This window comes from Neodiprion virginianus, chromosome 5 (genome assembly GCF_021901495.1).
Source record: "Neodiprion virginianus isolate iyNeoVirg1 chromosome 5, iyNeoVirg1.1, whole genome shotgun sequence".
Taxonomy (NCBI): domain Eukaryota; kingdom Metazoa; phylum Arthropoda; class Insecta; order Hymenoptera; family Diprionidae; genus Neodiprion; species Neodiprion virginianus.
The window spans coordinates 9,650,061-9,677,166 of record NC_060881.1 but is presented as its reverse complement, the minus strand read 5'-3'; the positions used below and the strand labels follow the sequence as shown (position 1 = coordinate 9,677,166).

Below are 27,106 nucleotides of genomic sequence, written 5' to 3'. Positions count from 1 at the left end.
GATCCTCAGAAATATACAAAGTAACCCGTTCACTTAAAACTATAAAACTATTGACTCGGAATGCCTTTATTTGGGTAAAGAAAAACTTTTTTGATGATTTTTGTATATTTTGGACATTTTTCAGAAATTGAATTTACCCTTCTTCGTTCGTTTCTTCTTCAAAATATTGCAGTTTTTCTCGCAACGTGAGAATTAATTCCATGAAATTAAGTAGCCGTGATCGATTCGTCATAAAATTTTACCCCCAGTATTTCACACACTTGATAATTATTTAATACATGTACGTTATTGTACAGTACTGTGTGCAAAAAAAAATGAAAAAAATTAAAAAAAAACTGATCAATTAATACCAGTCTTTGTTGCAAAACAATTGGAAAAAAAAAACCTATAAAGAGATGCTCGTCTCCGTTCTTCGGGTCCTTAACCGCTGCACAAGTGAACACAGCCCTCCCCCTTTTTGTCCTGCGGGAATTATCGCACATGGCAGGCGAGCAGACCGGTTCGTATACGTATAATACGTATGCAATATGCATGTGCGTAGCGTACTGGCAGGCAGAGGAGTAACTAAGCAAGCCCTGCAGCGGAAGTTGAAATTCAACGTCCCCTCGTCGGCGTCTGTAGTGTACAACGTATATATACATATATATATATATATATATATATATATATTAGGCCTGTCCTTAAGAAAGGCAAAATCGAATTTTAATGGTCTTACCCCCCAAATTGGTTCGAAATAATTCAAAAAAAAATGTCCGAATTTTTAAAAAAAATTTCCCCCCATATTTACCCACGCCTAGGAAGCCTTACTTTTTCCCATAAGAAAAGCATTGGTTTTACGGGATTTTTAATCGTTTTTTCACCGTTGCCGTAATTATCAGCTAAAAAATCGCAAATTCTCAGAAAATGTTGACGGTTATGTTACCTTTTTGGCCAATTTTTTGGAATTCGATACAAGCATTTTTGGGCTAGATCGATTACATCTTTATTCTCTGTATGTTGCGGAAAACGCGGAAAACAGTCGATCGATCTGGCCCAAAAATGCTTGTATCGAATTCCAAAAAATTGGCCAAAAAGGTAACATAACTGTCAACATTTTCTGAGAATTTGCGATTTTTTAGCTGATAATTACGGCAGCGGTAAAAAAACCGATTAAAAATCCCGTAAAACCAATGCTTTTCTTATGGGAAAAAGTAAGGCTTCCTAGGCGTGGGTAAATACGGGGGGGAAAAATTTTCTAAAAATTCGGACATTTTCTTTGAATTACTTCGAACCAATTTGGGGGGTAAAACCATTAAAATTCGATTTTGCCCTTCTTAGGGACAGGTCTAATATTTGTATAGAGATTAGGGTGAGCCAAAATACTAACCTATCGAATCTATGGTCTTGAAAGGACGTATTTACTGAGAAAAAAATTCTCCCGTTTGGAAAAATTTATAGCTCAATTTCAAAATATGTCCCTGGCCATTTGAAATTTCCCTTTTAAATAACACGCGAAAAATAATTTTTCTTCGTTAAAAATGCTACAACTTTTGAACCGTTTGAGACGAAAAAAAATTTCAAGTCATATTCTTGCAGGACATTAAATTCTCTAGAAAAAGATCACCGAATTGATTTTCTATACTCAAAAATTCGCATACTTAGGGCTCTACGATTGAAAATATCCATACTAGATCAAAAAACTTGAAATAAAATGAAATAAAGTGTGTGAAAGATGTTGTTTGTAAACTAGATTCGTCAAAGGAGTAAAGTATTAACTCGTTTATTCATTTTTTATTGCATTTTTAAACACTAATATTGCGTTCAATTGTTAATAAAACTTAGTTTTTTACAATCAGGATATTCCTGGCGATGTAATTGCACTACTTGCAAAGTAAATTGTTTTTGTCTTCATTTTTCGTTAAACTTGGATTATAATTTTGTATTAACGCTAGTTAAAAAATCTAAAAAATCAACTCCACGTTCTTTTTTTTTTTTTTTTTTTAAAGAATTCAATTCCCTGCAAGAATATGCCTTGAACATTTTTTTATATCTCAAACCGTTCAAAAGTTATACCATTTTTAATGAAAAAAAAAAAAAATCGTTTCCGCGTTATTTAAATGGGAAATTTCAAACGGTCAGCGACACCTTTTAAAATTGAGCTAAAAATTTTTCCAAACCGGACAATTTTTTTCTTCAATTAATAATTCCTCATCAAGACCATAGATTCGATGGGTTAGTTTTTTTGACTCAGCCTAATACGCATTTAACAAGCAACTTGTATATAATATTTTTACCTATACGTAAAAAACTATCGATCCGGTTGCAACGAAATATGTCCTAAAATATGACCAGAGTTTTTATCTGTCCGTAGAAAAGAAAGAGAAAGAAAAAAAAACAAAAATCGGTTCTCTAGTTCTGGAGTTGTGAGCGAACGTACGGACAAACAGACAGATAGATAGATAGATAGACGGACAGACGGATAGATAGACAGAAAAACGTCGAGTCGTTTTATGTTTTCCGAGCTGCACCCCCGCGGTTTTATTTCCGTACACAGTTTGCCGGAATCTCTTCGCAAGAGTGTGATTACAGAATTATTACTTCCGGTAGTTTGAAAAAGAATTTCTATACCGTATATGTTAGAGTCGTCCTTGAGAAGGTAATTTTTTAATTTCGACTCTCCCGTTCCGGAAACTTTTTTTTTTAATGAAAATGCCAATACAATTATTTATTTGTAAGGATACGATGATACGGCGCGTAATTTGAGTATCATGAATCGTATTTTCACATGATCTGGATTGATTTGTTACCAATAATAACGAAACGAAGATTAAAACGTTCGTTTTTTATTCAAAGAAATCTATTGTAGATTGAAATGTATAAAAATAGTGTTACTATACACTCGCTATTAATTGCATTTGATGACAACGGTAGTTGTGAATGAAAAACCTTGAACAGAGCTTTGTTAATAAAATTATAATAAGCCGTCATCCAAAATGGTCTTGAAATTCGTGAATTTTATTTTCGTGCATTATTTATTCACACTTCTCGAAAAACATGTTCTAATGACTCTTGTGCTGAATCAACTTTCGTAACAAGATGATATTCGATGGTTTTTGGGGAAGGTCGCTGATTACGAATCTGAAATCAGGTTTCAAAAATTGGGAGATAAAGAATCCAATATGGCGGACAAAAATTTCAAATGTGATCGTATCCGGTCAAAAAAACTTTACGCAGAGCCTTTCGGGGTCACTGGTTGGATTCGTCGTATTGAATTTTGAAAACTTGACCTCAGATTCGTAACCAGGAATCGTAATTCGAAATTATTCCTCAAATTATCACGATTTTTTTCAATCAACTTGTTTACAACAATAAAATAATTCCCGTTATATCGCAATAATTACTCTCTCGACTATTGACAACCTATTATTATACCTGCTATCGGAAACGGCAAAGAAAAACCGCAAATAAATGTGTTGAAAAGTTCGCCGAGTGTACAAAAATTGATGTAAAATAAAAAAAAAAAAAGTGTCAAGTGGAGACTTTGGTGAAAAAAAAAAAATAAATAAATATGCATCTTTGTAAATGAATGAAAACAGTACGTGAGACGCTTGAATAATGAATTGCCAAAAATTCGTATCGTCAAATTCGTAGCCAACGAAGGAAATTAGAACCTTATTACAATTAAGATCGGATCAAATCTCACACAAATGAAGTGATTGATTTTTTTTTTTTTTTTTTTTTTACTTTTTTTTTATATTTTTGCTATTCCGATCCATCACGTTTGACCTACTGTTTTGAATTTTCTTTTAAAAATCCGACAGCGGCTTCGAATTTTTTTTTTTTTTTTTTTTCCTTTTTTTGCTTCTTTCAATTCAGAAAAGCCAGTCTAGAAATCGGAGCTTCGAAGTCGGCGGCGCTGCATCGTCTACAAACAGGGACAGCTGCTTCTGCATGCTGTTCACCTGCCGTCGCAGCAGCTGTCAGAGGGAGAGAGAGAGAGAGAGAGAGAGAGAGAGAGAGAGAGAGAGGGAGAGAGAGATATTAAGACCCTTTAAAGGAGTTGAAATCGATTTTTTTTTTTTTTTTTATCAATTTTTTGATCTATTTGCGTATAAACGGTGAAACAAAGTTGTGCGGCAACTTAAACTAATCTAAAAGTAATTTTACCGCATTCCGCACATTTATCCGAATTTCTTAAGGTGATAACGGACATTAGAGCAATGCAAAGATAAAAAGGTGAATTTTTGATACGTTGTTAATCGGTAATAAATACGTAAATAAAATAATTGTTTTTAATTAGATAAAATGAGAGATTATTTGATTTGAATTTTAGAAGCAGAAATAAGGGATGTTTTAGGCGAAATTTTTTAATGTGAAAAAAGATGAAACTTGTACAAAAGTGAGCTGGAAATCAATGTAACATCTCCGAACATAATTATTGCCAATCTGGCGTTGCGGTTTTTTCATCCGATTATTTTTCAATTTTCTCGTGTCTATTTCATATGAAAAAATATTGATTTTCGCACGAAAAACTATGTAAAACTTATTGTTTTCAAATTTTTTACCTCGATAATCACTCCTGATCAATTTTAACTCCTTGAAAGGTCTTTGCGCCACGGTTTGATATTAAAATTAAGAACGGATTTCACGTTTAAAAATCATTTTTTTTATTATTTCGAGTCAATTTAAGGGGTGAGAGAAGAAAATTTTTTCTTACCGACATTAAAGGCCACCCTGGTAGGCAAGCGTATGTTACACGTGAATTAGGGTGATTTTTATCATCGACTCTCATAAATTTGAATTAAGTAATAGTCTTCTTCAAAGCACAGATTTCTCTGTGTGGAACAATTGTTGGAAAGAAGAAAAAAAAGAAAAAATCTGCAATAGTCGTTTCGAGAGTTTCAAATTTACACAAAAACCAGAAGTGCGATGCGAAATAAAAAAAAAAAAAAAATAGAAACGAAACTGAAATACGTGAAAATTTTGAGCCGAAATGAGAGAAAAAAAAAAAAATTGATCGGACAAAATTTTGTCCGCAGCTGAAAAAATGAAAAAGAAAAAAGAATGACAACGTAAACCGTATTTTTGTTGAAGCAAACAATTAACGAAACTGTCGCAGTTTTTGTTTTTTTTTTTTCTTTCGTATTAAACCGAACTGCATTGAAACAGAACCAAACGATTGTGCCATTTCTTAAACTGGAACGTCGATTGTTCGAATAACAATATAAAAAGTAACAACGGTCAAATTAAAATTGTTCCAAAAATGACCAATAATTTAACAGTCATTTCATTTAACGAGTCAGAAACAATGAATTGAATATAGAATAACAGACCGCGATTCGTTTGCGCGAGGATATTCCGGGGATGCCGTAAATTTGTAGGTATATAATAGAGGGTTGAAATGAAAAATTACAAACTGAACTATATGTATAAATATATATATATATAATACATACATATTAAAAGTGGGTACGTTGCAAACGATGCGTGAGCGTCGAGCGGCTCGCCGTATAATATATACACTTCCGGTGCATCGGCCTGCACTTCCGGTTGCTTATACGTGTTTGCAAGGCTTAATTTTTAATAACCCAACAATAAAAACAAGTAAGAAAAGAAAAAAAAAAATATGCGTCACACTTTTTTCAACCCTTGTTTTGCTTTGCCGTTTGTTGCTTTCTTTTTTTTTTCTTCTTATTTGATATAGATAAAAACCATCTCCCTCAGTTTTTTTTTCCTTTATTCGGGAAGGATCGAAAATAAAAATCAACATCTCGATATTTTGGGAGTACAAAAATTGCCGACGAAGTACCAAATTATTTTCGATTCGATTGCTCAAAAATTTCTCTTTTTTTTTTTATTTGAAGTCCCAGCTTTGCTTTTCGCTCCGAAGGAGTGCGGATAAATAATTTATGTATAAAAGTGTCCTCGATGCACAGAAATCGGTGAATTCGTGCCAAAATTTGATCCGCATTCCTCGGAATGATTGGAGCACTCTTATTGGAAGAAAACGACCACTAATGAAATCAATTTCCAAGGTTTACGATAGAACGATTCGATCATTTTCATTCATCTCTTGTTATTAATGTTCTGCTTCTTTTCTTTACTGATATTACACTAAACGTCTTTTACACGTATTCATCTTCATATCTAACGGTAGGATTTTTTTCACTGATGGATGGTCAAATTATGTTACTCGAACGTAAAGTATCAAGCTTGTAACCTCAATTTTTTTTTTTTTGTTTCAACTTTTGCACCGTTACGAAGTGTGTTTATTTTTTATCCAAGCCTTGAGGGTGCTTTCAATTTTCATTTATTCGTTACAAATTCGCATTTACATATTTTCGAAGCACAAAAAAACCACAAAATTTCTGTCTCATGGCATTTTTGTTCTAATATGTAATCCCTGACAGGCAATAAGGATGAAATCCCCCCCCAAAAAAATCTTGTACTCTTAGAGCAGACTGTAAGGATTGAACCCCTTCAACGTTCATTTCAATCTGTTTAGTTAAACCTAATTAATTACTTTCACAACACAACCATTTCATGGGGAATTATTTGAACTTTGATTTAAAAAAAAAAAAAATCTTTCCAAATTTCATAGATGCTGAGATATTTGAAATTAATTTCCACTGTATATTTTTTACACTCATTGCCACGAGAGGTAAACTGTTTGGATATTTGCTTGCCAGGGATTAAACGTCGGAAGATGTTGATGTAGCAAAATTAGTATTGGAGTAGAAAATTAGTTCCAAGCTTTGTTTTTTTTTTTTTTATTGTAGTCGGTTCAATTTTTGTAAACGGAGAACGAAAACCGGGATTTGGGCAAAAAATTAGCACCAAATTACAGCTTCGGTCCAGATTTCGAAACGGTGACGTGATCGGTCCGAGTTTTCACGACACGTAGGACGTGATGCGACAGAGCTTTAAAGCGATGCAGATACGGGTTACACGCAGTTCCTGTGACATGTTCCCTGATTCCCCTTTTCGCCACCCTCTATAAACGATGCTGAATCCATTGGGGACAATTCCGTCTCGATTCAAGGCAATCATCAAACTTCCGTCTCGCAAAACGCCAACTCGCGATTAGTTTGCGGAACAACGACTATAGAAACGGACAACAATCGGACAAAACTTATCGGATGCAGGGATAAGAATGTTGAAGGATTGGAAGATGGATACAAAAAACAAAAAAAAATCAATATCTGTCGACGAAAAAAAGTTCACATTTATCGAAAATAAAAGTGTTTCAAAACGCAATGTTATAATTTCACTTTCAAACTCATCGTCAGCCTCAAGTTCATCCAACAGACCGAAAAATTTATACAACGTGTCTATCAATAATATTTGTCGCGCATAGTCGCAGGTCTGAAAATTTGTGCGAGACTCTTTATTATATAATACAGCTTACAAAGTTAATCGCTCATATTGGCGGCGGATTGATTGAAAGCTGTTTACACAATCTGAACCATATAGATATGTGCGGTATACGTTACAAGTATCTGTAAAGCTGTTGTATTAATAATAGTAATAAGCTACGATTATGCTTTATACATGTTACGCCCAGAGTGCGGTTACTTTTTTTTTCTAATTACTTTCGTTATTTCTTATCAAATCCACGCGGTTGTTACGGGATAAAGTTAATAACTTAGAGGTGAGATTAATTCTCCAGCTTTATTGGAGAAAAAATACTTACGTTTGGTAAACATTATACTACGCAACGATCGATAATTTTATAAACTTTTTGCATAAGTTTTTTATCATGATGTAGTTGTAACCGAGAATATAAAAAGAAATCCTAATTTTTCAAATTAACTGACAACACTGAGAGAAATTTTTCAATTGTTACCGCAATGAAATTTTTCTCAGCGAAAAGACGATCGACAAAATATTAAATCACGCAACAAGTTAGCAAAGTACATGATTCTCGGACGAGTAAAGCATCATGCCCCAAGGAAGAGAATCGAGTAAGCTCCACTATACGCTGTCTCACTAGATTCCTTACGAGTTTGAAATTAGAAACGTTAACGTAACGAGACATCGAGGAAAAACTGGCCAATTAACAACATCAAAGTAATAAATTTACGGAAGTTGAGTTTAAGTAAGCTTTGCGAAATATAAGGATCTTTTCCTTCGCTACGATTTTACTAAATTTCGTCCAACGTTTATAAAGCGAAAGTACAATTTATTTTTTTTTTTACAAAGAACGCGTCGTTACTTCAACGTTGCGAACTTCAAACTCTTGATATTTTGCATTAGCGATGCGTAACGCACAGGTAACGGTGAAAATAAACTATATTTCACTCGGTCGGTAAGGAAGGACTACAGGCATCCTCTTAAACGTTCGGTCTCCGCCCCCGGAGTTATCGCCGATTCGCACGTAACCGCGTCTCTCTCTCTCTCTCTCTCTCTCTCCGCGCAGACGCTCATCGTCAGCGACGCTGTTCGAACCGACGTCGTTCCGTCGCCCCGACGACCCGACGACCCGACGCCGGCGGACGGGAGCGTCGACTCACTTATCTTCCGAGTCACCACCGTCCGTTGTCATGGCGACGCCGCCACAGCGACGTAGGAAGGCCCTTCTTGCTGCAGCTAATCACTGCCTGTAGATGCGTTCCTTCACCTCCCTTCCCCCCCCCCCCTCCCCCTGCCCTTCTTCAAATTCTAACCTTACTTTGCGCGAAATTTTAGAGTACGACAACATTCGCTGATGGGGAGAGGTGGGGATATGATTTATGAAAAGATTAAAAAAATAAAATAAAAAATAAAAAAAACCTCAAAATGGTCAAAGTTAAACCCCTTGACTGCGAGTGTGCGGGTGGAAAAAAGTCCTGCCATTTTTGTGCTAACACGCGTATGTAAGCGTTTTTAAAAAACATGTATTCACTGTATTTATACGACTGTTTGGCAAATCGTAATTTTTGAGGTCGCTGAGTCGACATCTGAAATCAGATTTTCAAAACTCGGAAGGGCGGATCCAATATGGTGAATGCAAAGTCGAAAAATAATTTCAATCCGACGACAGTGAGAATTATTCGGTTTTTCAAGTCGACGAATTTTAATATTAAAACGAGATTTCCAAAATTCAAAATGGTGGATTTAATATGGCGGATGTAAATTCGAAAAATAATTTGATTACGACGAAAGTAAGAATCAGAGAGTTTTTGAGGCCGATGAATTTGAATATCTAATCAGATTTCCAAAATTCAGAACGGCAGATTCAATACGGCGTTAAGGAAGTTCGAAAAGTAATTGGATTTCAACAAAAATTTGTATCATCAGATTTTTGTGGTCGCGAATTGTGAATTTTACGCCTGACTTTACGATACTTAATTTCCTCGGAATCGAACTGTTTCTGAAAACTTGCATCCACCATATCGGATCAGTCATTTTGAATCCAGGAAATCTTATTTCAGATTCGAATTTAGCGACTTCAAAAACCACAATACTAAGATTGTAGGATAAACGTGTCAAATTTTTTTTTCTGACACAAAAGCGTCACGAGAATCGAAAGAAACGGAAAAGCTGAGACGTGCATAATTTGAAAGATAAAAAAAAAGAAAAAAAACTTTTATAATTACAACGTATAAAAATGTTTCAATTCTGCTGTTATTTTTAATACGATTCTACAGTTTTTCGTATTCTTTTACCCGCTTACCAAACTTTCGCAAATTGTCCGCATATCAACATCTATTTTTATCCGCATTGGAGATAACTATTCGTACAAATACCTTTCATCCGGTCTCTCGGATCGAATAAAATAAAATTTTGCGTAATTCTGATCCTTCTGCAACTATCTGAATCATTTGTAACATTCAACCCTTCGCATACTCGAGTCATTCTTACAGTTCTGACCATTCGGATTAATGAGATTCTGATCATAGTTCGATCTGACGTGAGTTTCAACTATTCGAAACTTTGACCCTCATCCAGATTATTCAACAATTTTCGATTCGTACGAACCAAATATTTCCCAGTTTCTTAACCTCTTTATCGTATCTCTATCGGTGTTTATTATTCCCGCTTTCAACGATAAAATGAACTCTGGTTCATTTCGAATTATATAATTAAACGTAATCGAAAACCGGTTAAAATTTAAAAAAAAATAAATAAAATTACATTATAAACTAGATCAATTTTCAATCAGTTCATTATTCTCTCTACAATTAATACAAATATGAGTAAGACTGTATAACTCTGCAAATATTGATCCTAGCGTGAAAATGATAATGACTAGACTTGTGGGAAATTAAATTTCCAACAACTTTGGGTTCAACCATTTTTGCTCCAAAGTTGTAAATTAACGAGTTATTTCAGAAAAACGAATAGATCGAAGTTTAAATCAAGATGGCGGCGAACGCAATGGCGGGATTTTCCCGAAAATCGAGATTTAGACTTCCAACCACCCCCCCCCCCCCCCAAGTTTAAAAAAAAAAATCTCCCCCTAATTATTTCCATTCAAGGCTATTTTTGTGTCTATCTCGACTGGACCAGCAGCGATAGACGATCTCCGACTAAAGCGAAACGATAAATAAACATTTAAATCCAACCGCCAACGTCTGAATAATACGCGCGTAATATTAGCACGCCTTAAAAAAAATTACACACACGATATGAACGCGTGTTGTATAATCCATATATCGCTGAAATCAAGAAGGATATAATAAAATGTAAAAAGCGACATGTTCGAACAAAAAATAGATCATTTTATACGTGGCAAATATTACCCGAAAAACCATTTATGACAGATTTTTCTCGTGCTCGTCAGTTTATAAAAAAAATATCGGACGAAGTGCTGATTTGGCGAGAAATAAGTTGTAATTATTATTGTTATTAAAAATGACGCTCGGACGATTCGGGATCCGAATAACGTGTGATTTCTCTAATATTTTGTTGTAATAACAATTCACTGCAGTTTAAATTTCAATTATTTTTATTTCAATCTATTAACTAGCGAGGAAAGTTTCATTTGCCAAATAAAAGGTAACTCAATGCCGAATTTCGAGGAATCCCTCAAATTTATGCGATATCAAAAAATTCTTGCAATAATAAACGAATTTCAACCTTACAATAATCTCAGTCACTGAATCCGTCAATAATTACAATGTCACGATTTAAATTATTATAATCACGACGGCGAAGTCATTGTAATAATTAAAAAAAAATGTACATATCTTACAAAATACGGTGACTACGCTTAAGAAAAAAAAGTCATCGTCATCTGCTCGGCTACGCGTCACAAGTAGTCGCTAAATTTGTTTTACACTTCATTTACTAATGAATTAATTCCCAAGTGTCGTAAAATGTGTTTACGTGATTATTATTAATTGCTACCCAAAGTCTCTTGATTACAAAACTCGGATATCAGCTGACTAAAATTATTTCCCCGACTAGATTTCCGGTTATTTTCTTTACAGGCTCTTCTCCTCGATAAATTTGACGTCCGCTTTAAACAAAGCAATAGTTTTTCGCTATTCGACACACAATTCCATCGATCAAGTTTTTCCACGAGAATGATTGGCAAAATTCAGTAATTATACATTCAATATAATTATACGTGGACCTGAATATGATAAAAAAAAAAAATGCATATTTTCCTTATACAGTAAAATTTACCATGATCAATATAAATGTTCTATTATTGATTTAACCCTACGAGTCAACTTTTGTAACAAGATCATCTTCGATGGTTTTCAGGAGAGTCTGAAATCAGACTTAAAAAATTCCAAATGGCGTGCTAAAATTTCAAATATGATCGAATCGGGTGAAAAAAATCTGTGCGGCGGTTTTTCGGGGTCGATGATTGGATTCGCAGTACTGAATTTTTAAGATCCGAACTCAGATTCGTAATCGGCTCGCCCAAAAACCCATCGCTTACATCACGACGCAACGCAATATTTTTTATAGTAAAGAAAAAAAGTATAAGAAAAGTAAAAAATGAAATAAATTGTGCCGATTGACGGGCTTTACCGGAAAAATTTTATCGATACAACAAAATGGCGGGTGTGATTTTTTTCTCAAATCGTCCGTTCGTCCGTCCCTCGGTAAGGGATACATCGTACGTAATCATCACTCGGGTGTCTTGAAATAATTTTAAAAACTCACGTACCTACGTAATAACGCTCGAAGGTCGCTTACGCAAGCCAACGTTAGTTCGAGCCACTTGTACTGGATGTACGTAGGTGTGGATACCTATACCAATAGGTGTAAGTTAAACCAGCGGAAACCAAGGAAAGAGAGAGAGCGAGAGAGAAAGAGAGAGAGAGGGGGGGAGAGAAATTCGTTTAACAAACACGATATGCATATGCATATATCCGTATAAAATAAACTACGTGATCTGAGAAGGAAAAATAAATCAAAATTACCGAAAAAAAATTTATTTTTAAAATTATTTTCACTAGAAGTTATTGAAAGCCCATCTTCTATTATGGCTCAAAAGTTTTGTTTTTTAACGTAGAATTTGGTACATTTTTTTTTTGGATAAAATCAAAAGTGTCCCATTGAACGAAAATCCAATTTTTCGATAAAAAATTACAAAAAAAGCAACGAGAAATTTTTTTTTTTTTTTTTTTCCAGAAAGAGCATCAAAAAATACTTAAAAATTTTTATATTCAATTAGGTTATTTCAATTGTTGTCATTTCTTTTCGTTAATTTCTTCAAAAATCGACAACTCTGGAATGGAAAGAGATAAAGAGCTAAAAAATTTAACTGAGGACTTCTTTCTATATGTATAAAAACATGTTGAAAAATGATTCAACGTCGTTGAATTGACATGGAATGACCCATACACGCTCGACTAACGTTTAACGGATTGATTAGTAGAAATAACAAATATATCCAACGTTCCGTTTTGACGAAAATTGAAGAGCAGAAGTGTCAAAACTTCGATTATCGTAGGACGCAAAAACAATTTTCGAAGTGAGAATCAATTTCTATCTTTGTTTCATCAATTTCAATATCAATTTCACGAATTTCGAGAAGTCGATCGATTTATTAATACGGTGTTGCATTTCGGGGGAAAAGTTTGATATCGAAAGAAATATAAGAAAATAAATAGCAAGATCCGTGGATAACAAATAAACATTCGAGAAATACTTCGTTTGTCAATAATTTTTCTATTACGTCAAACGTGCGTTTACGAATGTTGCAAGATCCGTTAATTTACAACATTTAAAATACAAAAGTTTCTAGTTGAGAATAACGTTTATAGAATGATAAAAAAATATTGATTTGTTCTTAAAAAAATTTCATGTAAACGTTACGAGCGTGTGAGTTAATTATTATGTACAGACAAAGGAACGCGCGTAAAATCGAGAAAACTATCAGCAAAGCAGCAAGGCGAGAACGAACGTTATCAGCGCAAAGCGATACGCGTGCTAATAATATTTCTCATAACCTATACCTGACAACAGATCGATCATAATTAAGACAAAGGAAGAGAACGGCGCAAAAACAAGCGGGGATTTTTTCGTCGGGGATTTTATTGTTTCTCGATCTTTTCACCCGCAACTCGGACAAATTTTTTTATCACGTTGAAGTTGGTGATGATTCATGCTGAGTAAAAGTGAGGATTAAGTTAATCACGTTACTCTAACGATGCACGTTTAGGAGAAATTCTTACTTTCATATACCGATCGAAACTTTGGGATCGTCTGAAATTTGGTGAACCGTAACAAGCGATTAATCACGATCGTAGTGTTGAAGGCCAACTTTTCGAAAGTCGTTCGAAAATTGTACGGTAATGATTTTTTTCCCGCATGTTTCGTAACCTCGACGTTACTAATTTCAGCCTCGTGAGGAAAAAACCGTTGCTTTGCGATTTTGGAACGTCCGAAATTCGGTGTACTGTGATACAACAATGACCGTGTTCTTTTCGATTCTTGTTAAAAAAAAAAAAAAAAAAAAAAACTACAAAATTGGTCACGTGACACGACGCTCAAAACATCTTAAAATGCCGGAATATTCTGTTAATAAGCATTAATCTCGATTTGACTCGAATAAACTTATCAATACAAATTTTGGTACGAACCACAAAACGAAGGAAAAAAATTAAAGAGAGATTCGTCGATTAAAATCACGCATAAAAACAAAAAAAATTCGGATATAAAAAAAATTTTGTAGAGAGATACGAAAATTGGATGTTCGCAATATCGAATTTTCGACAAATGAGAAAATCTGTTTTATCTAATCTTAAGAATTTAAGATTCGGAAGGTCAAAACAAAGATAACCAAAATACGGAATACATTTGGTGGATTCTTATTCCTTCCGATGATTCTATAAAAATTTGACTTTCCTATACATATCATCTACACATAGAAACATGATGAAATATTGATTGTTTAAAAATATCTCGGCATATTTGAAGTCTCGTTATTGTGACCCTTCCATTACTTTCGGATCTTTCAAAATTTTCTACTCGGCGGGCAACCGATTCTTATAAAAATTTTCCATCTGTAACACACAGGCATAATAACGTGGCTGCCTTTTTATAACCTGTGACAACGGAGGAGTCCACAGCATCCTGACGGGTGCAGCAGCATCGTCGTAAGACGTGATAATAAATAACAAGGAACTCTCCGAAACTCGTCGTCGTAGTTGTTATACAATTGTACGTCTCTCGGTGTGTTTGTTTGTGCGAGCATGTAAGTGCAGCACGATATGGGAAAAAGGGAAGGAGAGAGAGCGCGAGAGAGAGAGAGAGAGAGAGAAAGGGGGAAGAGAGAGATAGGTGCTCTCTCGCGTATTAGTATTCTAAGCAGGTTTTTCACGCACAAAGAGCGATCTTGGGCGAGATAAATCGACACAGGGCATTCACATTAAACTCACGGAGGGCAACCGGAGGGCAACCAACAACATCGCTGGCGTTAAGAATATAAGACGACCGAGAAGAAGAAGAAGAGAAGAAGAAGAAGATGATGATGAAGAGAAAGTAGTTTCAGAAAATGGAATAATATTAGGAGAGAGAGAGAGAGAGAGGGAAAACACGCGACAACGTAAACAGGAAGTGAAAATAATAAATACATGTATCATATGGTGGGGTTGACACGAAAACTTCGCTAAATTAAATTATGACAATGATATATGCGAAGTTGATGGAATTGTCAATTGTGGCGATTGAATTTAACTCGATTAACTCCGGTTCCGCATTTCGTAATATTTATGGATAATAAACCGTAAACAGTCGTCCGTTTGGAAAAGTTTTTCCAATCGGATCGGTGAAACAAAAAATAACACTAAAAGGAAACAAAGTGTTTGAGAGTTTCAATTACAATTAATTAATCCAATCAAACTTAATTGTGACTGGATTTCTTCGCGGAATGTCAAGAAGAACATTTCTTCGTACAAGAGATCTCGATTACTGTAAAACCGAAATGGAATAAAAGAGCTTCGTCGCGTAAAATAAAAAAAAAACAAAAAAATTCCGACCAATGACATGTTTTTGGCGTTGAAGAAATTTCAGGGAATAACGCGATCTGCGTGGTTGAAATCAGTAACGTTATCATAACTAAACGTTGGGAAGAAATCACTATTTTCCTATTTTCACACTGATTTTGAAGGAAGTAAGATTGCAAGATATCGGTACGTTTTGCTTCATTACGTTTTACTTTGATATTAAAATTTGATAATAAAATAGGGCCGAGTTAGTGCGGTATCTAATATTTTCCCGCCAGAAGATGGCGTTCAGATTTTTCTCCGGTAACCTCGATTCATCTCCTTGATATTCCGATAAATTTTCATACCGAAACAACGGTTCCAACTTTTATCGGCATCACGTTGAAGTTATTAACGTCATCGTATCGATTCGTGCTGAGAAAAAAACCGTTGTTTCGCCATTTTTTGAATTGTCTGAAATGCGGTAAACGGTAATGAAACAAAACCTACTGATATTTTGCAGTCTTAGTTTCTTCAAAATCAGTCTAAAAATAGGAAATAGTGATTTCTTCTCAATGGTTCGTTACGATCACGTGACTAACCTGAACCTCGTAGTCCAATCGAAACCTGCATTTTCAATTGAAATTTTTCGATACTAATATTTTCTTTTCCTAATCGTCGAAGGGGGGTGAAGAGGAAGGGCATCGGTAACGAAAAATTGCAACTCGGATATGCTTTTTTGTGCATATGCCGACTCAACCACATACATACATGCATATATATAGGGCATTCTACGTCAATTCACCTAGGATCTGATCCTGACACTCTTGAATTTGATCCGCGATCTTTTAAATTCTTGTTCCAACCCTTAATAGTGTTCCAATTTTTTCAGATTTTTCCTACCCCCCCCCCCCCCCCTGCACCCCAGAGCTCCTTAAATGTTGGTATTTCGACAATGATTGCGACATTTTTGAAAATTATGGAAAAAATTACCTAAATATTCCAACGAAAATTGAAGCGTGGAGTCGAAACGATAGTTTTTTTTTCATTTGTCAACTGATTATTACATTTTTTTTTCAGGCATTTTGATTTTTTGTCTTTTTTGAAGATACAGGTTTTAATATATCTTCACGAATACAATAACAATCTGTAAATTTCATTCAAAAGCCAAACAAAAATTCGAAATCTTTTTTTTTAATTGGTTTGATTTTTTAATTATGAAAATTAAACAAAATTTGCATACTGTTCTGGTATTAGAGAAGATGTATGTATATCAAGCCTTCAAAATTCACAACCAAAAAAATGCAATGGACTGGGGCAAAAAAAAAAAAAAAAAATTATATACTTAAAAGATGAATGAAAAAATTACTGCTCTCCCTGCCCACATCAATTTTGATTGGAATATTTTTCGGTTTAGATCACAGAATTTACATAATTTTATGTTCATAATTTTAAAAAATGTCGGGCATTCATTGCAAAAATATCAGCATTCAATGGTCTCTGGGAACGTCCGGGAAGGGTTGGAAAAATCCAAAATAAAAAAAATAATAATAAAAAAAAAAGAAACAATGCAACACATTTTCGATTTAGAAGAAAAATTAAAAAAAATCGCTATCCAAATCCAACCAAGGTTGATTTTCTGATGAGACCCTAATCGAACCGAGGTGAAATGGCCCCTCACACAACAAGGGTCCATCCATAAATTACGTCACGCGAATTTTAGAACTTTTAAACCCCTCCCCCCGTCCCTGTCACGTTGCCACATTTTTAGAACCCCCTCCCCCCCTGATGTAACGTCACAAATTTTTCAAACTTATGCGTGTACTTAAAAATAATCAAAAGAAAACAGTTATTTTCATTTTTTTCTTATTCTTATTAAATAATCTTTATGTATAAATTTCGTGTTTTAGTATTTTAAATTTTAACACGTGACGTCACAAAGCTTTTGACCCCACCCCCCTCCCCCCGCATTAACGTGTGACGTAATTTATGGATGGCCCCTTAACGGGCACGTGAATAATTCTCGTCCCAAAATAAATACATCCAAATACTATAACGACAATTGCGCACAAAGAAACGGTCGATATCTATCGTACTACTAACAGATTCACGTGTATAATCAACTCACCAGACGACTCCGAAGGCCCCGTATCCAATGGGTCGGTCCGGCTGTACTGGGTCCTGGGTAGGGGGTGGTGGGGGTGGTGCGGGGGCGGCGGGGTGGTAATAAGTCGGGGGGGCCTGGGCGACGGCGGCGGCGGCCGCCGCCGCTGCTAGGACCGCCTGTCCCGGATGAGTCCCGGTCGTCCCGCCGCCTCCGCCGCCGCCGCCGGTAGCCCCGGCCCCACCCCCCTGCATAAGCGACATCGACACGCTCATGGACACCCGCGAGTGCCGGCTCGGCCCCACCACTGCCATCAAAAATTCACCTAAGGCCCCCCTAGGCGAAGAGCCGACTGACTTCGAGGTGATTGGTCGCAGATTTTGTTTTTTCCCCTGTTCGTATACTTTTGCTACTTCTGTTACCGGGTTTCCGCCCGTCTGTCTGTCTCTCCGTCGGCAAGCGGCGGTCCCGTATCACCGACGATTTTCACTTTCACCCTCTTCCGTCGCTGCTGTGCTGTTCCAAACGCACCGAGACGATGCACGACGACGCTCTTTTGTTTTGTTTTCGAACTGATCCCTACGGCTTTCGGCTTCGTTACTCGCTAACCTCACTATTTATACGTTTTACCCTCTATGGCGCGTCGTTTCTTCGCATTCTTTGAATGTTCGATTGTACACAACTTAATCAGCCCTTGGTGCAACGCTTTTTTTTTTTTTTTCAAGCACGGGTTTCGTCAAATATCTCGGATCAAAAATCGACGTTTAAACAAAATTTTTTCCAAACTCCTCTCACCGCTGTCATATGACGCTGATTATTAGTTCTCGGATCCTTTCGTTGTTTCTTCTGTCACTTTTTTTAAAACCCACGCTTCTTACACACCGAAAAATAATCCTCTTTTCATATCACCAATTGCCGCCTATTTTTTTTTTTTTTTTTTTTCTCCCTGTCGGCTGTGTTATTGCACTGTTGTACGCGGGACGGTCGCTTTGACGTTGGAAAAAAAAAACGAAGAGCGAAAGATCACAAAGTTTTAACCACCGCTGATTTTCCTGTTCGACATCGACGAGGTATCGTTTCGTTTGTTTCTTTTTTCTTATTCTTCTTTTTTCGGCGGCACCGTTACACGTGGAATAAAAACGAAACTTGTTTGAATTTTTTTTTTATCCCGAACTTTTGCTTCACCTTCTCCACTCGTCACACGTCACAATGTGTCACGGTTATTACAATCAGCTCTTGCGAACAACGGTGACCCTCCTATTCCTTTGTTTACCCTTGTCTCGCTTATTTCTCTTCTTTTTCACCTCAGTTTTCCGCCCGCAAACCCGAAGCAGCGTGCAACTATTTCCGTTTCGCCTTTACGTACGATAAGTAATACCCTCGGTTCGAACCCGATAGAAAACAAATGAAATGAAAAGAAAAGAAAGCGACGAATCGACCTTCCGCTATTCTCACGATTTTTCCGGCTCCGATCGGACGAAGGACAAAACGACCGGTGGCCGCTTGTAACTAACAGGTTGGGGTATTCCGGAAAAACTGAAAGGCGGTTTTTAAATCCAACGTTTCACTCACATCAGGTTATATTTCTCCTCGTCGCACGCGCGATCGCACAACGACGACACACAGAGACGACACGACACTCGGCGCGACATACAGAAACGCGACGTGCACTCGCTCAGCTGCTGGCAGTGACTCTTTGGTCGCTGGGAGGAGGAGGAGGGGGAGGAGGATGATGACGGCGGGAGGGCGAAGGGGGAACGAAACAACGAACCAGAAATTAACGAAACCCGATGCTCGGGGGCTGGCGATTTTTTTTTTTTTTTTAAATTTATTTATTTTCCCCTGAGGGCGGGGAAGATAGAGAGCGATAGGTTGAGAGTGAGAGGGAGAGGGAGAGACGGTTTTGCGTGATTTATCTCCGGTATCCTTGTTATCTACACACAACTCTTGACGCGGATTTAACCTCTCCCCGTAACAACAATGTAGAATTTTAAAACGAATAAAAAATGAAATGAAAATAAAAGAACAAATCCACCCACTCACACATACACACACACGCACGCACACAGGCACACTATTCGGCTAGTCCTCACACGCGTACGCGACCGATCGACATACGTACGTACATTTATATATGTACATATGCGTATATCTTTTCTGATACTGGTCAATGATGTCTTTAATGACGAAAGGCGTCCTTACGCAGCCAAGGCTTGCTGGCCACTGCCTGTCTGTCAACTCGCGTTTAGCTTCTTCTCCCCACCGAGGGCAGCGCCAGCTGCACAAAGGCCGTCACGTGACCTGCGCAGAACTACAACGCGCAACCGGATTGCGGCCGATAGACGGTGGGGGTGAGATACGAAAATTTCAAACCATTTCCACCCGCAGATTGACTCGAATGTCGTTAGGAATTCCTCGGATATTTCGGGTGTCGCGTGAACGTACAAAGCTTGGTACTCATTCAACGAAATATCGATGTGAATTTAGTTACGTCGAACGTTCGATTAGCAAGACATTCGAAATGGAAAATGAAAAATGCTTGTAGAAATATCGTGTGTATGGACAAATGAAAATTTTCTGCTTATTCCCATTCAAGTTGAAAAATAGGTGTTCGAACTGACTTTATGCATGCTGCAAATAACTGTGTTTCTTATAATAATCGAGATACGCTATCTTGTACTCGTCATTTTATTTCTTACATTCGCTATTATTATTATTATGACTGCAGTTTTGAAGATTTTTGCTAGATGTGGCTAGTCAAATAGTTATTTGAAAAATATTGCGAGCGCTGTAATTCAAACGCTGGTTATTTGTAGAATATCATTTAAAACTTTCTCATCTGTCTGAAACGAAAGACTACTGACAGACATATTTACCTACGCGTGTATTTACCGAATCACTATTTCATTAGAACGAAAGAATTGATGCATTGCTAAACGATCTCTTTTTGAGTTGAAAATTTAGCGAATAACTGACAAATCTGTCATTATTTATTCCCATCCGAGAGAATATAGTTATAAATTATTGGCTAGGAAATTTTTCAAAAGGATAAAAATCCATTTCAACAGAGGCGCTTTGCAAATGATTAAATGTATACATTTTTCCGTTCAAAATAAAAAATAGAGCATGACCGTTTGAATTTATTTGAAATAGAAGATGCGAAATACAATTTTGCATTTTAATTGCCCATTTGAGATGGAACCATTTCAAATATTTCCCAACCCTGTCAACTAGTCATGCGAAATAACGGAGATCAAAAGATACTCGCTGCACTGATTTATTGTCTAGTTCTTAATCAACGAGAATATCACTAATACTTTTTTAATTTCAACCGCATAAACGAACGTACGATATAAGAAATTCAAATGTAATAGTAAAAAAAATGGAGTTAACGTCTTCTTTTTATTCATAATCTTGCACTCTGTAACATCTTCAAACCGCTAAAGATGTCACAGCAATTTCCATACATATTTATCTAACAAAAAACAATGAACCAAAGAATCATGAACTGAGTGATTTTTTATGAAAATACTAGGGCTTTTGGTATAAATATCTAACACATTGGATTACGTATGTATTCTTTATGTCTCGATGAAAAATTTCCGACTTTTCACCGCTCATGCGACTTACCTTACAGTTATTCTGATATAGAAACTGATTGTGCAAAGGAAATTCAAGGTGTGCCAAGTTTTCCCCAAGATGTCTCGATCGTTTGAGTGAAAATTTCAAATTTTTGTTACTCGTTGGCCTAATTCCGAATCTAAAATGTATAACTAGGATCTGACCTAGATAAAGTACAATGTTGCGGATAAAATCGAACTTGTTCGTTCATGACTATCAGAATTATTGTTTACTCGGTAATTCCTTTGTTTATACGATACAAGAAAGAGATCGTTAAAATCGAGGCCACAGTGACGACAAATCTGAAGTTTCAGAACAACCGAGGAATTTTTCAGAAATAATTGCTGTACCTCCAGCTTTCTGAACCAGTCAACTCTAGTTTGTAGTAAATATTTTTAAACAATCAATGAGTTTGGACCAACCATCGTTTGGATTACTAATTCTTTGGGGATGGTGTGAAAAATGACGCATTCAGAGACAGAAGCATTCACCAAAGTCATTCCAGCTTTTTTTTTACATCATTGCAATTTATAGTGCTGCATACAAGAAGTTACCCGTTTTTTCTACTTTTGTGGCAACAATTTCATCAGCTCGTATCTAAGAATCAGATTGGGAAAAAAATACGAATAGGTCGTATTAATATCGAAACCTGTCGTATTTAAACCTCATTCGAGCGATATTTCTGTAATATGTATAGGAAATGTGTTTTCAAAGTTTGCAAATAACTTTGGCTTTCAATGTGCCTGCAGACACAACCGGTGAATGCATGAGGGTAGGAAGCAATAAAGACGATCGATTACCCCGGATTATCTTTTATATTTGAATACGGTGAACAGAAAAGTCGTCTTTTCCGTACTACGCGCATGCGCTGTTGCGTACAAATCTAACCTCAATTTCGCGCTTCGTGAAAAAACGCGTAACCAAGAGGCTTAGAGACCAGGAGACCGAACTCGGGTGACGGAGATAGGTCTGCATATGCCAGAATCGCGTGCAACAAGGAGGCAACGATTTTTTTGCCTCGTGTATTTTCAATATTCGCCTTAGGCTCATCGACGACTCGTATTGCAAATTTAGGCTAGGCCCGAAAAGACCCGGTTTGCCTCCCTGTTACACGACATACTATTTTTAAATCGAATGAATCTTTATACTTTCTCGAATTTCTAGTGTACGATAAACAGGTTTTCAAAAAAATGGTCTCGTAAACGTCTTCGTGAAAAAATATGAAATTTACATGACTCCAGATTCAAATGAAAAGCATAAAAAATTGTGGTGGGAGTAAGCTTCTATCGAAAAAAAATCATAAACCTAAGAGGACTTCGACACACATCATACGACGTCTACAAAAATTTTCATACAAATTGCTATAAAACGAGTAAAATAATGCAATATTAGGAATGATTTTCACGAAAAATAAAGGAACAATTTTACAAAAAAAGTGGATTTTAACGACAAATGATCTTCACCATACTCGATGGTACTTCTAGTAATTGAATTCGTTTTTATAACGTTGAAAAGTACCCGAAAAATACTATTTACGCAGCTTGTTTTTTTTTTTTTTCTCGTAATTTATCAACAAGAAACAACTACAGTGAAACTTCTTTTAACGGAAACCTCCCAACAACGGATTTAGCTTTACAACGGACAGTCGAAAAATCTCCAGATGCGACGTCCGTGTAATTAAAGTTCTAGCGACGTTTCTAAGGATAATTAATTTTCTCAAACGTTTCGGACTTGACCAACGAATTGTAATACATTAGTAAACAACTGTATGAGACAACTATTTACCGTTGTGTGAGTCGCGGAGATTCCTATTAAATTTTTGCTGCTGCATATTGACTCAGGCATGGAATCAGGGAAACACGATAAAGGTCAATGCTCAAAGCATTCGGTATATATTGCGTTTCGTTTGTGATTTCACCTTTCTCTATCCAGTTTGCGTCATTCTTTCAGAATTTCACAAATCGATAATCAGTCAATGAAAAAAATCGATAAATAGGTCGATATGTTTAAGAATATTATATATATATATTTACATTTGATAATTGTATTTTAGTCAAAACGTTTTTAACGATAAAAAAAGGAAAAGGAAATTAAAAGAGGTTGCAAGAGCGTATAATGCCTGATGGATCTAATGTTCGCATGAAAATTAAAGTTGAAGGAAAGTTTTTGATTGATTTGAAAACCTGAAAATAACTTTTTTTTTTTTTTTTGCGCATGTGGTAATTTGCGTTGTAATCAATGTAACTACACGTCGATTGTTCTTTCACATTATTTTTTTTTTTCTTTCCATCTTTTTTACATAGTAGCAACAATATACATGACAATTATACGAAAAATTATTTGCATTATGCGTATAATTATAACTAGCAAAGTTATTGACACAAATTTACAAAGCGTTCAAGTAATTTAACAATATAATATATGTATGTAGAGTAATAACTGTACAAAATTTTTTCTTCAATCATCACCTGAAAATTTATACGTACAATAATTCATATTGATAAACAAAAAAAAAATAATAAATAAATAAAAAACAAATTACATACGCCTCGTTTACCATCAGATCTGAAGAAATCTTCACGAAGTTGAAAAGTGCGTGTGCAACGTTTGATTTTTGAGTAAATAAAAAAAAAAAAAATTATTCAATTCAGCCAGAAGCAAAATGAAGAAAGGGAAGAGAAAAACTTGTATCAAGAAAAAGTTTTTTACAGCGCTGAAATACATTCCAAACAGATTGAAGAAAAAAATCGTTCTTTCGACCTTGCACGCACCGCAATAATATTAATTATCTGATGTGTATTTCATCGGTTCTGAAACTGTAATATCTATACAGATGGTGACGGCAATTTTTACGACTATTATCAATTAGCCCGGACTGTCGCTACCCTGAATATATTACTGGTATTCGTTTGTCAAAATCTGCATTAATAATAAACACAATAGGTGTCGAGAATCTGAATTATAATAATTTCTGAGGCAATCCGGTGTACCACAAACTAGCCGATGAAAAACAAATTTCCATTTGGAAATATCCCAGCATGTTGTATATACAATAATAACAATAATAATAATAACTTTCGAATAACCACTAAGTAAAATTTGGATACTTATTTTCGAATATACGAATAAACACTACGAAGTAAGATTTCAAACGGCAGCTAATTACGAGGCTGAAGTTAGTAACGTTACTATCACGATGCATGATTGGGAACAATCGTTACTTCGAACCTTTACGATTGTCTGAACTTCGGAGAGTCATCATAAACGAAACACAATCATTTTTTAATAAGCCAACGCCTTGCGAATCATTATAAAATTGCACAATGAGGTTTTTTCGTCTGATGTTTCGTTACGTCAACGTAACGAGTTTCAGCCTCTTAACTACCTGGTTAAAATTTTTCCTTGTGCCATTTTTCATTGAGAGCATCTCCCATTTTTGTCGAATCCGATGCTTCAACTCACCCTGATGTCAATACTGACCTCATTTTTTGGCATGCTATTTTATATCACGAGGGACAATTGTCAAAAAAATTCACAGCTATCATCAAGACGAAATTGATGATTTAACGAGAGAATTTCAAAGTCTTTAAGCGAAAGATTCAAATGCGATGTGTTCGGCAAATAATAATTAACATAAACAAAACGTTAAGATTGTTCAGATCGATTAGCCAATTTGGGGTACGACATGTACATTGTAATATAGACCAAAATCACACAATTGTTTACGCATATGTTCAGTAATATTTTTATCGTTATTGTTTGTTTATAGCTCAACAATTGGTTACTGCTTGATATCTTATTATTATTTTAATTACAAACACTCGGTTAATTAAATGAATTTAGAAAAATAAATGTTCAACGATAAATTCATCTTCAGATGTTATATGATTTGTACATATATATGTGTGTGTGTGTGTGTTTGTGTTTATACAACAATTTCGAAAGCTTCTTTTCTAAAATTAATTAATTTTGTAAAAAACACTACATAACCTTCTACAATCGTACACGACATTTATACTGGTAGGAAAATATTCTGGATTTAATATAATTCGTTATCTGTAATATTTTTAATATTATTAATCTAATGATTTACACTCACATTTGGTTAACAACGTTTGTTAGTCATTACTATCTTTGGTCTGTTTTACAAATTCATTCAGTAACAGCTCAATTTTGTTTGAACTTTGATTCAAATTTCAATCGTACTTACATTAGACACCGAGATACAAGTATTCAACATCCAACATAGAGTGCGTTACATTGAATGAAGTAATTGTATGAATTGAGCTAGATTCTGAATGAATTTTACACGAATAAAAACCCATTTGTACAGTTGACGCAAGATTTCTTGAATATACCGAGTCTTTTATTTTTTTTTTTTTTTTTTAATTATTTATTTTTTTTTCTTCACTAACACGATCGGTAAACAAACCACTTTGCCACTTTGATCAGCGTTCGCAAAGTCAAAGGAATATATACCTTTTCCGCGTGAGAGTAGAAAAGTTTATTAGATCATCTCATTAATATTTCATCGAGCACCAAAATATACATCACAGAATCTCTAATAAAACTGTTATTTGGGCCGTATATATATATATATATATATATATATATATATACGCTTTCAGATTTTCGTCAACCAATTTCTTTTTCCTTCTTAATTAACTCCTGTTCTTCTACGTACTATTTGACTATAAATTTCTAACCTAGTAAGCACATGTTGCTCAATAATATTGCAAGCTCTCAAGTTCATTTTTACGATAAAGAACAGATGCAAGGCTTTGACGGGTCTGCTTAGCCTTGAAATTTGAAAAAACCCGATCATGGTATTTTTAAAAAGTTTTTTTAGTTTTTTTCTTTTTGAAAGAAAATGAAAATGTTGTGAAAATTTCAAATATCCATCGAGTTATGACCGTTTTAGGGGAAAAAGGTCCGAAGTCCGTTAAATTATACTCTATCAGGGACTTCCCCGGATTATATTTCATCGGGGATTATAAAAGCTAATTCCGTTTCCCGCAGGTAAGTAAATAATTTCGCAGTCAGCGCCATGGAGTTCAGAACTACGTGTAAAATACCAAAAAGCAACGAAAATTAAGCGATTGTGGCCGAAAAGGTTCGAAAGATAGCATTGGAAAGTAAATGGAAACAATAGAATATCTCCATATCACGCAATTAGTATCTGCTTATATTGAACAATATTTGAATATTCAGAAAATAATATTAAGAAATATGGATGAAAAATGTAAAAACTTGAGCACTTTGATGTAATCAAAGAAGAGCAATCTCCGCGCGGAGATTTTTTTTTTTTGTACTTTGCGATTTATCTAAAACGTTCGAAAATTCATTCGAAATTTATCGAATCATTTAAATAATCGTATAAATTTTACTTTTTACCAACATTCAGTCGCAACTTGAGAAATGACCACTTTTGAGTCTGGCAACCTTGAAAAATCGGTTCAGCGCATCAATAAATTCCCCGCGTACGGATTGTAAGTAAAAAGTGTACGTTTTGTTAACGCGTTTTAAACTTTCCCGCGCTTTTCCGGCTGTTAACAAGGTTGTAAAGTGTGACAACATATTATGCAATGGGAATCACAGCGGCATGGAAATACTGTGATAACGAAAAAGGATGGATACCCGATTACATCACGTGAAGAAAGTTACGTTTTTATCGTTAATAAAGAAAGGAACACTTTGTATTCGGTTCTTTTTTCTTAAATGCATAAGTTTCGTTGCAAAATAAATTGATAAAAAAAAAAAAAAAAAAAATCTAAAAGAGAGAAACTTTCATATTCCTATCCTCTGTACTGAAGTAAGAGGACTCCAAGAAAATAATTTATCGAATTACTGCATTTATACGAACAATGTATGCGCAAAGTGTGAATTTTTGTACAGATATTTCTTTTTTTGCGTTTATTATCAAAATGGTGTTTTTCAAAACGGCGAATGTCAAATCTCAAAATCCGTTCATCCAATTGACTTCGAATTTGAACTGGAGATAGTTCATAATATTTTCTATCGAATGACGTGA

The 27,106-nt window shown here is 35.4% G+C and overlaps 1 protein-coding gene across 3 annotated transcripts in view; it reads right to left on the bottom strand.

Annotated features, from left to right (window-relative positions):
• Positions 1 to 19,665, bottom strand: part of LOC124304402 (serine/threonine-protein kinase NLK) — a 148,695-nt gene extending 129,030 nt beyond the window's left edge. For all 3 annotated transcript variants that reach the window (XR_006908167.1, XR_006908168.1, XM_046762598.1), the window contains exon 1: positions 17,479 to 19,665. Coding sequence is in view for 1 of the 3 variants with exons in the window: in XM_046762598.1 (XP_046618554.1) it covers positions 17,479 to 17,768 (290 nt within the window). In the remaining 2 variants the exon portion in view is untranslated. The remainder of the gene's footprint in view (positions 1 to 17,478) is intronic.
• Between the last annotated feature and the right edge of the window lie 7,441 nt (positions 19,666 to 27,106).